This window comes from Crassostrea angulata, chromosome 9 (assembly GCF_025612915.1).
Source record: "Crassostrea angulata isolate pt1a10 chromosome 9, ASM2561291v2, whole genome shotgun sequence".
Classification (NCBI taxonomy): Eukaryota; Metazoa; Mollusca; class Bivalvia; order Ostreida; family Ostreidae; genus Magallana; species Magallana angulata.
Window position 1 is genome coordinate 19,132,765 of NC_069119.1, and position 14,467 is coordinate 19,147,231.

The 14,467-nt window shown below is 31.9% G+C and overlaps 1 protein-coding gene across 1 annotated transcript in view; it reads right to left on the reverse strand.

Annotated features, from left to right (window-relative positions):
* LOC128162536 (von Willebrand factor D and EGF domain-containing protein-like) overlaps positions 1–14,467 on the reverse strand; it is a 32,266-nt gene that overhangs the window by 4,098 nt on the left and 13,701 nt on the right. Inside the window, exons 9-14 of the mRNA XM_052825765.1 lie at positions 13,481–13,699; positions 13,136–13,335; positions 11,626–11,956; positions 11,349–11,504; positions 11,021–11,204; positions 591–775 (exon numbers count right to left, since the gene is read on the reverse strand). Coding sequence (XP_052681725.1) covers positions 591–775; positions 11,021–11,204; positions 11,349–11,504; positions 11,626–11,956; positions 13,136–13,335; positions 13,481–13,699 — 1,275 coding nt within the window. The remainder of the gene's footprint in view (positions 1–590; positions 776–11,020; positions 11,205–11,348; positions 11,505–11,625; positions 11,957–13,135; positions 13,336–13,480; positions 13,700–14,467) is intronic.

Here is a 14,467-nt window from a genome sequence, read left to right on the forward strand (position 1 = left end):
CCCTCCTATGGCCCTAGTATTAGTCCAGGTATCACTATTTCAACAATTAAAAAATTACATTGTATGAGGATGCTTGCATAGTACATTTATATCAAAAATTGTAGTTCTTCTTCAGAGGATGTTCAAACATTTTACCTATTTATTTTATGTTACCCCTTTTGTGGCCCCAATATTGATTATTACGAGGGTAACGATTTAAACAATATGAATTTTCACTTTGGCTTAAATACTGGCATTTCTGGTGCAGTAGTTCTTCAGAAAAAGATTTTTAAAGACATACTTGTAGACCCTATTCTCCCGCTCTTTTGCAATGACCTTCCTGTTAAAAATAGTTTTTTCCTTTATTTTAACAATTTAGAATCCCCTTCCAAGAAGGATGCTTTATTCAAAGTTTGGTTAATTTAAAATTTAGCCCGGTGGTTCTAGAAAAGTCAAAATATGAAAAGTTTACAGACAGACGGACAGCCGGATGGATAGAAGGACGACGGACAACGGATGGTCAGACAAACTCACTTGAACCTTCGGCTCAGGTGAACTAAAAACAAATGACAATTAGAACTTTACAAATTAAAGTATCCCATTTTAATTACCTTAAATTCCTCCAATTTTGCAAAAACAGTTTGGGATATAAAGACACCATAGACGTTTGTTTTCGCGCATGCTCGTTTGCTTGTTTTGCATAATCCTTGTTCCGGCAACGTTAAATTGGAAGGTGGTGTCGATCTGTCGTGGGAGCAGTCTATACCAGCATATGATCTATTGCATTTGCAGATTCCTTTTCAAAGAGTTAAATTTTAGTTTAGATTAACAAATCTATGTTAAAATATCATAGTATTTTTTTTTTACGGGGGTATCTGAAACGGACAGAATCAAATTTAAAATGCTCTTTAATAATAAACTTTAATCGAGAAAAAATTACTTCAAGAACTAATAAAATTACGATTGCAATTAACGATGAATTTATTATTAATTTTGTTACTTTCATATCACAATTTATTCAAATTCTGTCAATATCATGACGATTATTGTCATTGAATTTGAAGTTTTAAAAAATAAGATACTTTAAAAATTTTGAAAATTACTAAATATAAAATGGACGGTAAACAAATACATGCAATTCTTAATTTGAATAAATATCTATACTTTTGTTATGTAACAAACATAGTTGTAATTTTATAGCTATAGTCTGTCCCAAGATAATTATGGAGCACATTTGGACGATTTTAAATTTAAAAAAAACCACATACCTGTGAATTCGAAAGCAGTAGAATTAAAATAGTTCAAAGTGATGATTTCCAAAATAATTACATTACAACATTATCAATTTTCATTCGGTCAAATTCACAGGATCAAAAACAGATTCTTTCTGGAGATTTATAATGGGGAATGTTTACATCTTTTCTCCATTCGGAATACACTCGGAATACATCGCGCAATTTTTCAACGTTATCATCCGGGCTTGCTGCAATACAAAATCCCCGTAGAAATCACCTGTTTTAGCATTGTATTGAAACCTGATAAACTAACAGGGACGTTTCGACTGAGAAATCTTGGAAATGTTTCATACTTTTGAATAGACATCATTGGAACCCTGAGGTATTTATGAATACCATGCAATTAAGCAAAATATGAATTCATGATATCTTTTGACAGACTATAAGCAAACAAATGTTTAGAATGCGTTTATGGGAGTTATGATAATCAACCTTGTAATGTTCTTTTAAAAGCATTGTCAGTTTAAATTTCTGAATTCGAATGACTTCTATTATGCTAAAGCATTGTTAGTTTCGAATGACTTCTATTATGCTTAGACCACTATATTATTGAAAAAAAAATTATTCTTAAAAATGATTCCCCCTTATATATTAGTATTGCAATGCATTACTTTTTTTGGGAAGTTAAAATATATCCCTACTATTAAAAACACATCACATAGAGAGAGAAAAAATCAAACAAAGGACATATCTTTCGCCGGCCAACCCATGCAAAGTATACATCTAGACTGTCAGAAAGCAGAAGCTTTTTAAGGTGTAATATCCCTCTGATAAGAGAGATAACTTCTGTACAAAATAATCTCACGTTGTTTCTATGAACTCACAATTATTAAGGCATGTAGCAATAAGGGAAACACTGCTGGGTCTCAATTTATGTTTGAAGGCGACATTTATTTAATATTCAATTCTAGAAAACGAAAATTGAACGAAACGAACTGAACCCAAACTTTTGGCAATTAAAAAAGTAAAGAAAACTTTAAAAAAAAAATGCAAGAAGCGAATCATTATTTATCAAAATTTTAATAAGGTAATGTCTACATGTAACACCCATTCCCCTACTCCCAATGGATTAATTTTTTTTTAATATTACTAATTTCTGTTGTACTAGTTCAGTACATGCGCGTGTTTGATGTTTTAGGCCATTGAATTTTGGATGAAATTTTGCTCTCTCTCTCTCTCTCTCTCTCTCTCTCTCTCTCTCTCTCTCTCTCTCTCTCTCTATTTATAGCTCGTTCACAAAGGGGAATGAATTTTAATTGAAAAAACGTGAATAAGACAATTGCAAACTCTAGACTTAATTATTGTCGTTGAAACTTATACCGTTTCGAATGTTTAAAATTGAATAAGGGTTTTCTTATGTGAGAGAGCAGATATGGGACAACAAAATTAAAAAATAATAATATTACATTTTATTAAAGACAATATATCACTATATTGCTATCAAAACATTACTGGAAGATCATTCATTTGATCCCCTTTTTGTGTTATAACAAAATTCTCTCACGACTGGTTTACATTTTTAGCATTTCTAAACTACATGTATATGGATCCATTTACATGTACTATTATCTTTTCCAAATTTAAAAAACAGAAAACCTTTCTGATTAGAAACTGTGGCAATTTATCATGTACTGTATGTAAAACATGAATGTAAAACCTTCAATAGTCTATGATAAAGAAAGATAACTCTTGCTAATTGAAGCAATTTTTGTTACAAACCTATGCAACAAAGTGCTATTCTGAACTAATACGCAGCGCTTCATTATGTTTCCTAATATGAATTGGCAATGTATATACCTATATATTATTTTCATATTCAGTTGATATTTTTAATTTTATGCTGTGATGGTAAAATTTTGCTTTTTCTATTCACTATGTCTAGTTTTCTTCATAGCATGATTAGACAAATTATCAATTTTTGAAAAATCTAGCAGCGCTTCATTACTTCAACTTTGTTTCATTTTAATCTATTGATATTGACTTTTATGAAAATCAATATGAATTTTTAAAAAAAAAAGAAGATATGATACAATTAATAGCAGAGGGACATTACACCTTAAGCCTTTTAATCTTAAAATAAGACAAACATTTCGAAATTGTTTGGAATTTTGTAACCGGTATTCCATAGCTGAAATGGCAATGATTTTTTTTCCAAAACCAAACGGTACATTAAAAAACCCCTAGAAATTAATATACTAGTACTTAGAAAGAGAAAACATTAGTAGGATTCGAACTTAAACACAATAATTCATTGTTAAGGTATATACAAATCAAGGAAGAATCAAGTTAGCCATTTGAGATAAATGATGTATGTTATGCAATTATGCTATTTACATGTATGTATGTGAAATTAAAAAAAAAACGTATGTAAAACAACATTGTAATATCTTTAGATTTTTTCCCCTCCAAATATTAATTTTAAAAGTCCCTTTTTTTCAACTTTCCATCTGCCGATCACTATTGTGTCCATATGAGGCATCCGGCAAATGCTTCCACATGCGCACACATTCCGCTTGCATAAATAGTTCTTATAAAAACTTGAAGTTTTGTTTAGTATTTATATAACATTTTACTCAGTTTTATTTCAATTTATTTACCTTAAAAGATGCAAACATACATAAAATAAAGTTCGACCTGTTAATTCAAGAATGCACACTTTGTCTCACGCGTAAGAAGTTCGATCGAAGGGTTCATTCAGTAATGCAGTTGACCTCGATGAACTGACCACAATCATAAGAAAATGCTCCATAAACTGACCTCGATCTATTGATGTTGCATAATAGTAGCTAGGAAGATGGCTTGATTTATAAACATGGTTACGTTATAATGCGACCTCAAAAGATATGATGGCATTAAATGTTTTTCAGTCGCATTAATTTTTTTTAGTACAACTTTTTCTTTGTATACGTCACTGGATGAAAAATCAAGTTTCAGCAAAACTGAAACTATATGGAAACCTTGCTGAAACTTGAAGTTGAAGTTTCATGTATAGTTTCCGCAATGCGGAAACCATTATATCGATTCAGCAAGTATCCGTTAGGTTTCAGTCAGCAGAAACTTTAGTCTAAGATTCCTGGTGGTTTCCGCAATGCGGAAACTAGATTTGAATCGTGAAAATAGTTGTGTAAATTATTATGGAAATATCAATCAGTTTCAGAACATTTCCGCTAGGTTTCAGTATGCTCAAACTTTAAGTTAAGATTCCTGATGGTTTCCGCAATGCGGAAACTAAATCTGAATCATGTGAAAAGTTGTGTAAATTATTATGGAAATATCAATCAGTTTCAGAACATTTCCGCTAGGTTTCAGTATGCTGAAACTTTAAGTTAAGATTCCAAATGGTTTACGCATTGCTGAAACTATTACTAAAATTGATTTGAGTAATAGTGATATCATTTATTTTCAACAGGTTTAAGTTTAATTCTAGCCTAATGATAATGAATCCGTACATACTAAAATGTATAGTAAGGTTTCAGCGTGACTGAAACTATATGTATACATGTAACTTTCTTCAAATGTGGCAAATAAGGCGATTAAGAACCTTACTAAGTAATTAATTGAATTTGAAAAGAAAAACTGATGTCTGATCTTGTTTAATGCATATGATGAAATCATTAATCTTAGGTACTCGGGCACGTGTATACATGTGTATACATTCTTTGTCCAGGTGACCTCCTCTGTGATTTTCCTGTATATTCTGTGTGGATTGCAGGGTTTTTTTCTGTCAGGAGTGAACAAAAGACTTACATAACATATACACAGTACGAAGCGTGAGTTTATAACTGGAGCCCGGCGGGATTTTTTTTTTCAATTTGTGTGTACCTGAGTTAGTAAAACTGATAAGTAAATTATAATTATTTAGTAAAATAAATTAATATACCTATTTTGTAAGACTCCTTCTTAAATCATTTAGTTATCATTTGAATGAACCTTGAGGTACAGGAACTAATTAAGCAAACAAATTAAGGTAAAGTCGTTGTAAATTTTTACAAATCGTACCAAATATTCGTACAACCTGAAGTTTAGAGCTAATTCATTTCTTTTTTAATACCACGCCAACACATGTACACAGGAATTTTTTTTTAAAATTCTACAGTTGATAATAACAAGTAAAACCCACTTGGAGTTTGAGTCTAATATAATAATTGTTTAATTATTTACATGCATTTCAGACTTTACTACATGTATGACTGTATCATGATTCACTGGCGTCGGAAGCAAATTGAAAGTGTGGGGGGGGGGGGCTAGACTAATCCTCAGAATTATTGAGGAAAAACCCTACAAAACCCTAATTCCCAAAATCATGAAAATCCTAATCCGTGGGGGGGGGGGGGGGGGGGGGGGGCTATATGCCTATTGGTTAAGTCTAACTTTGCACTAAGCCCCCCCCCCCCCCCCACCCCCCCCCCCCCCCCCGGTTCGACGCCTATGTGCTTCGTGTATTTCTATACTTTGTATTTACTTTCTGTACTGTAAACACAGATATTGATACATGTTTATGAAACATGCACATGTTTCTGTTATAAGATATAATAAGCATTATTTATAATTTTACTGAAGTTATACGTTATATTACAAAATCAGTTTAAAATCCAGCACTAGCCATGTGGTGCACGTGATTTTAATCCCATTTTAAAAATTTGATTATACATTCGTTTACATTTCATGTAGAAAGTATACCAAATAATTAAAATTATATTTTGTTTATATATCAGTCCGACGTGTACGTCTTACTTCCCGGTTTGTTTAACGCGTTTGTATTTTAATTTCATAAGTATTCTTAACGTACTGTTCATCGCATGACCAATCAGTGCAATTGTGTAACTGTAAAATAATTGCCATCAATTAATCGTAGTTGTAAATTCACCGTACGGGTGAACGCTGTTAACCGGACCCCGTTAATTGATCGGCATCTAATTATATTTGTGATTTCTGTGTGTTCATGCAGAACCTGCTCTGTGATGAACATAATATTTTCACACCTCTTTATTTTGAATAAGAATATGACCGTGCTTAGAATCGCGGTGAAAATTGGACAAATCAAGACTAACTTGTCAGTAAACTATATATGGCTCTATCATATTTAGTTTGGCAAAATCATCAGTACATGTAAATAAAATATAGTTAAAGACAAAATCTGATACATATGTCTCATTAAAACTTGTTTAATTTCATTAGACATTTGTAAACAAACGGTCGGCCATTTTTTTTGGTTAATCACGTGTTACAAATACAATTGTTACAAACACACGCCAATACTTTGTCGTATTTAACCAGGAAATACTGACTCCGACAGTTCTTATTTAAAATAAATATACATGTAAAAAGTATACTATTCGGTAAAAAATTATAATTTTGATTAAACATTATTCATTTTAAACTATCCCAAGATGCACTTTTCCAAGATTTAGCGGGTTCTGATTGGTCAGTATTGGCGCACTTTATGATTCCGAGCGAAGGTTAAAATGGACAAGAAGGTGCTGTTGTAAAATGGAGAATTGAGAAGCATTAATAGCATCTACAACAAGGAGATAATGCAGGAACGAAGAACTCATGTCAAGGTAACTTAATTCACAATATAGATACTCCCAATAACATTTTCAAGGCTCTAATTTATCTCTCATTTGTAAACGAGATCTCGCGCCATCAAATCAAGATGGCGTCATTTTTTCAAACTTGGTTCGGCGTTTTAATTTTTATTACCGTATCTCTTTTATTAAATATATACGTTTTGACCAAGTTAACCATTAACCAACTTTATATGCATGATAATCAAGATTATCCAGGGTATACACATATATAATTATATAAACGTCCCTAATATATGAATGCTTGGTTGGTAAACAAGACGAACAATGAATCTTTCGCACATTATACAATTTACAAACTCTAAATGTAACGAAAAAAAATTATTAATTAAATCCGGAAAATGAAATCTTTCACGTTTTTCTTTTTCAGCATTGACAGCATACAAAGTCAATGTTTCCGGTGATTAGTTGCATCCTCTGTTCGGTGATTCGGATGAATGTTTTGACCAGCTGGACGATATGAACGCAAGGTATTGCTTTGGAATTGATTATTTTTACCAATAACTTATACATGTGTTGGATGTTTATAATTTACTGTAGTAATTTTTGGGAAATCCAGGTCTAAGTTCTTGAAAATTGATTGGGGGGGGGGGGTGAAACACACTTATTGTTGATAAGTTTTTCCATTGTTCAACAAACAATAATTGAATCAAAATGAAAATAACATAGCTTCAAACATAAAATGAAACATTTTAGACCAGATACTACTGTAGTCATTATATGACATAGTTTAAACAGCAACTGGCAACTGCATATAGTAGCTTCTGTATTCAGAATTTTATTCAGAATGCTTTTATTACATGTTAGGCTGAATGACTTATGTTTATTGTTTAAAAATCTAAATGAAACTTTATTATTCATGTTTAAGATAAATAGAACAGACATAAAGTACAGCCCAGTGAAAGGAACAAGTTCATCACAAGAAGAAGAATTTGAATGCTACCACTGTCCAGAACTACTAAGTCTGCTGTAGCCATGATGTGATCATATGAGTGCTTCACCGGTCTGGACAATGCTCGAAAGTCCCCCAAAAAGGCCTATTTCCATAAACTACGACTCGGGTTACATCAACAACAGCCAAGGACACTCCTTATTGATTCGAATGGACACATCTCTATGACCGGACTAAACCTCTGCAGAACAAGACTTTTTAACTGTAAAGTATTCTCATTTCAAAAAACCTATAAACTATAAAAGTACTTTTTTTATATGATCAAATACCAGTATATGACAATCTCTGTCTGTAAGCTAGAATCTTAGAAAATCACATGGTTTTGACTTATTAAATGATTGATTAGACCTTGCAGATATTAACTTTCATTTTCTTAAATAATTTGTTATATTTGCAAATATTGCATAAAATATTAGACTCCATGTAACATATATCCTCACACCTCCAAGCTGATAAGTGTTAAGTTAACACTGTTAACTACTTTTTTTTCCATTTTCTTTGTTTAAACATTTATTGATAACTTATTTGCAGCAATATATGAAAAATTAAGAAACCAATCTTAAATGTAAAAACACTGCATTAGGAGATGAATGCATGGGTCATAGAAATGATAAATTACACCAAACAATATTCAATTATGTCGTATATGAAGATATATAAAGATAACATATACCCCATGTAATACAATTTTTATATAACAAAATTACTTGGATGGAGAGTTGTTTCCATGTTTCCAAAAAGCAAGTACATGTACATATAGTAATACTTGTCATATATAAACAATGTATATTTTACTTCATGTCTTGGATTTAAAAATATTAATGTAGGTAAAGTAGTGAAATGTAGGAAGGTAAACCATGTGTAAAGAAGAATATTCATCAGGAATGAAGTGTGTTGCAATCAGCATAATTAATTAAATGTGTACATCATATTTTTGCACATGATTTGACAGACTGCTCCATTGTAAGCTTTTTATTGGCCAACAAGCTTTTCATATCTCCCTCTGGGTCATCTATTAAATACTGACAGGTTTATGCTATTAAAATCTGATCAGTTGGTACATCATGGGTGGAAATGAAAAGTTCACTTTGGACTTAATGGATTATCAAAAAAATGATATCAAATCCTGTTCTATTGTAAAACATTAGATTATATTACTAACAAAGAAAAGGTTTATCCCAACTTGTAAGTGGGTCACTTTGACCTCATTTTGGAATTTATTGACATATTCAAATCAAATCTGGGTCATACCTCTATAGTCAACTACTATCTTGTAGTGTATTTTTTTTTTAAAGATGGATACTTTAGACTTTTCAAAAATATTTTATGGTGTACATATTCATTGTAATTCAAAACAAATTGAGACAAGTGTATCATGTTCATGTAACAGTTAAGTTTTCTTTGTTTATTCACGTACGTGCAGTTATTTTGTAAATTGCATTCATATTTTTTAAAAAGTAAGATCTTTGTTGCATTTTTAAAGGGAGATCTTTTTTTTAATCGAGATGAAAAAAATACAAATGTAAAGATTTCTATGGGAGTTTTTTTTTCTTGTGCAATTTTATCATTTTTTAAATAAAAGTCCCTAATAAGGGAATTGCCATATGGATGTTTCTCCATTATTGTATCTTGGCTGTATTTTATTTATTATTGGAAACAATTTCAGATTTTTGAACAAAATAAATTTGGAACTGTTTGAAATTGTTTTGTTTTTACATAAAGTAGAAACCTTGCTCAGCTTTTGTGAAAGCAAAAATATAAAAAGTTTCAGTAAGTTTCAGTTGCGGAAACCCTTTGTAAACAATATGTTTCCCAATTGTATATGGAGGTTGAAACTATGCAGAAACTTCAAGTTTCAGTAAGTTTCCGTCGCGGAAACCATTTGTAAACAATATGTATCCCAAACGTATATGGAGATTGAAACTATGCAGAAACTTCAAGTTTCAGTAAGTTTCTGTTGCGGAAACCATTTGGATTCATGGACAGCCTAAGTTTCAGCACTGCGGAAACTTAATGAAACTTGAAGTTTCCGTGCTGAAACCTGTTGGAAACTTAAAGTAACCTTAAGTTTCCGCAGAGTTTCCAAAGGGTTTCCGCAGCGCTGAAACCAGATATTTCATCCAGTGCGTGTTCATGCTCTTTGGAGAGGCCTACTCAGTATTCTAAAGAAGAAGATACATTAACATTTGATAATTACGTTAAAAATATTAAACTAGACAAGGAGTTTACGAACGGCTTTCCCCAAATTTATTTCAAAATTAAATTTGTTGACGGTTTATAATGATGAAATTATGGTGTACAGATTCAAAATATTCTATATTTTGTAAAAATACAGTACTTTTTAAAATATTTTACATCAAACTGGTCATTTTGATTGCTTCTAGCTATCAATATATCATTATTGCCGATCATTCCTTTAAAAGGAATACTTGTTTTACTTTTGTTGAGCACCCAACTCTCTGTCGAATCCAGATCGTATGCTCCTTTTTCTTTTAAAAGAGTTTTGAATTGCGCAGAATAGCATTTAAATAGAAAATCACACATACACATTTAAAATGATACAATGAATTAACATAGCATTTCATTCCAACTGATTTAGTAGTTAAATTTAGATTCTTTATTTATCTCTTTTAACACACCATGTTGACATTCGAAACTCTCGGTATTTTTTTAATAGTAAATGCAATGTGTTAGAGTTATCTCCCGTATTTTCTTTGATGAACAGAAAAAAAAAATTCCAATGAAAATTTACCATGCAAATGTGATATTGTGGAAACATAAAAAAAGAGCCTCCCGTGATTTAACGTGAATGTAATGCGCATGCGCAAGATTGTAAAATCCAAAAAATTCAGATGATTTCCGGGATTTTTGGAGTAATTTTCGCTGAATATTAAATAGCGAAGCTTGTTTGAGAAAAAATAAAAACAAATTGATAAACTTCAAGTACCAATGATGTATAGAATATATAAAACGAAAGACAGTACTCTTCCGATTTATCGGTATTAAAGCCCAAAAATTCGAGTCTATTATTTACTATAGTAGTATAGCTGCTCTCTTTTAAAGAATTGTTTTTGAATCATAAATCACTAAATTTATTTATATTTGAGATAATGTTAAAAACATAAAAAAGCGTTTTGATCATTTGGTGCCACGTTGATAATTTTATATCGTATCAAGAGCACAAACTGAATTATTGAATTGCATACCTTCGTTACAATCGCCATTAGCGGAACAGTTATTGGGACAAACAAGTTGACCGATTTTTTGTACGACAGAAACTCCTTGGAAATCCTCTGGTTCATGAAAAACTTCATACATTTTAATTTGTTCAAAGCATTGATGGTCCATTGATTCTCTGGTAAAGCTAGAGAATTGAGTTGTCCCACTATCCTACATATGATTGAAATTAAATATCATAGATTAAGATTGAAATTAAATTCCTAATCATAATTATACCAAGAGAGAGAGAGAGAGAGAGAGAGAGAGAGAGAGAGAGATCTTTTCCATAAGATTTTAGTAACCTTTTTTACTTACCCTTATGTCAAGAATACAATTTTCTATTGCAATTTTCGTGGAATTGTCCATGGGGATGTACTTCTGACACTCAATTTGAGCTGGGTCATTAAGCATCATGTTTTCACAGTATTCACGGGCAGAAGATTCAGTCCAATTATTCTTCCAAGTAGGAGTCTAAAATAGCAGTGATCAATTAAAAGATTACTGTATACATGTACTTTAGTTATCAATTAATATTATAATATTGTATGTAAGGTTTCAGAGCAAATGATCATGAAGTTCAATAATCAATTACAGGTGGAATAAAATTTGGATCAAAACTTGGATCTAGTTTGAGGGGAAAAACTTCCATGACGTCATCACTTTCGTCATCTTCTAAATTGACATCACGTTTGAATCGGTCCTGGTAACGTTTGCACTTTGATGTATATCTCTGTGAAGTTGTTTGCTGAGAACATAAGATAGCCGGAGTAGCAATAGAACAGTTCGCTGTGAAGTGATTAGCAAAGGAGTCTTCCCTTGATTGGATTTGTGTAGCACAATCACAATATTTCTGAAGCTGAAAATTTCCAATGTCTTGTAATCTGTTGACTCCAAAAAGGCTTTCTGTGGAATTTATGTCGACACTAATAAAAAAATCCAAAACAAAATAAAACACATACCTGTCTTTTTTTTTTAAAGGTTAATTAGACAAGATTAGTATTAGTATTTAGACAAGAATACAAAAAACACCCTAAAAAGGTCGATACGTTTTAACGGTCACTTGATACCCATAGCATTACCTTAGGATGCATGAGTGTATTTGTCTTATCGACCCCCCTCCCCAAGCGGTGGGACTAGGCCGAAATCATGCCCCTTTCATTCAAACTGAAAAATGTGCATTATTCTCTCTTAAACTTGCATTTGATCTTTATCCGATGTCGTTAAAAAAAACCAGAATCAACAATCTTGTGCCCTTGTTTACCCCAATACAGGCGGGACATGACATCTACAGTTTTGTTATGCAGTTTTTCACAAGTGTAGAAATCTACATTTCTAATCCACGACGACGGACGGATACCAATTGAAAAAAGTAACCTGAGTAGTCTAATTTTTTTTGGAAACAAAATAATATGATTGTTCAGATCAGAGCCCCAAACCGGTAGATTCCATTATTCCATTTTATACATGTAAGCATCCAAGTAACCCTAATCCTAACCTTGGTGATATTTAAAAACTTTTACAAATGTAAATATTTAAAAACTAAACAGTAATGTCATATAGATCACTGAAATATAAATTTTGTTTGCATGTAATCAATTTTTTGAGAAGCAATTGTTATTTCTCTTAACTTTGATAAAAGATAGTTTTAACATTTCAAAAAATTTTCATCCTATATTATCATTACTTTGTTAAAAAATATGGATTAAATTGAAATCTATATTTACGTCGATACTAATCTTTAGGTAATCTATTACATTTTATATGTAAATTTTCGGAATACTATGATGATCTGTGTGTATTTAGAATACACAATAGCACTATTTGAGCCTTAGAGTGTTTGGGGTGCTCAATTTTATTGTTTGAGCTTTAGCAATAAAAATGGTAACTATCATATTTTGTGCAAAGGACTATCTAGAACATATACATGTATCTGAGTTTCATAGTTTTTACATTCAGATGAAAATTAGGGAGGTGAAATGTTACGTTTTAAAGCCATTGCGTTAAATGATCATCTATCCTCCTGCTTTATCAACATTTAATACACCTGCAGATTTGTTTAATTGTTGAACATTTGAAGTTATGTAAAAACAAGGCAAATGTACCCCCAGCTTCTTTGGAAAGACGACAAATTCGTAGTCAGATCTGACGATCCTTGAAGAATAAAATCATCTGCCTTTCCATTAGGATTTCCACACAATCCCTCAACCGTGTCTTCATCGAAGATAGAAGGTCTCACATATATGTGATACAGCCAATCTCCTCCTACTTCATACTCCACTATTGCTCCACTTGGAAGAGTAATCTGTGATAAAAAAAAATCCATGCATTTTTAAAAAAAAAAATCCGTCATATTCTACATGTATTTAGACTAATATGCAAGCACTTTGTCGTGTGTTTACTGTCATTGTAATTTCATGTGAAGTTAATTTGAAATACATGTTAAACACCTTTGTCCATGGGTCTCCAATGTCTACCACCATGTGACGATTGTCACAAATGTGATTCACGACTTCATGTTGGAGGAGAGGTTTAGAATAGTTATAGGATATATCCTTACACGTACGATAGGCAAACAGAGAGTTTTCAACTCTTACGGCAATACCACAGCCACAGGGCCCTTCTCCGTTCCAGCCTTCATGGATACAACCGGAAAAAAGGGCGTGGACCTTCAAGATAAAATGTACAAAAATATCCATGTGAAAGATCACAATTTGAGATTGCATTTTTTCTTGTATTCCTTAATTAAAGACTGAGTTTTTCTTTTGTTTAAACATTGATTCATTATTTTTTTAACACTCCTAGACGTCATGATTTTCACACCTTTGAATCGACACTATCTGGATTGCTTCAACACAAGTTTCAACTTTCCTGGTTGATTAGTTTCAGAAAAGAAATTTTTAAAGACTTAGTCAATATATTTCTATGTAAAAATTCGACCCCCATTGTAGTCCCACCCTACCCCTGGAGGTCATGGTTTTCACAACTTTGAATCTACACTACCTGAGAATGCTTCCATACAAGTTTCAACTTTCCTGGCCAAATATTTCTTGAGAAGATTTTTGAAAATTTCTCAAAAATTTTCAATAATTCCTAATTAACTTCCCTTAAAAAAGGGCGTGTTCCCTAATTTTCACAACTTAAAATCCCATTTGCCTAAGGATGCTTTGTGCCAAGTTTGGTTGACAATGGCAAAGTCGTTCTTGAGAAGATGTCGAAATGAGAAGTTTACAGACAGACAGATGGGCAGATAGACAGACAAAATGTGAGCAGAAAGCTAAGGTGAGCTAAAAATGCTTATATTTACATATTTTTAACTTCTTGCCTTATCTGCAAATATGATTTCTACGTCAAAATTTATGTTTTAAACTAAAGGTAAGTGGAAGAGCCACTGTAACAGCCACAAGCGTAAACTTTGTTTATCGATTGTGACGTTG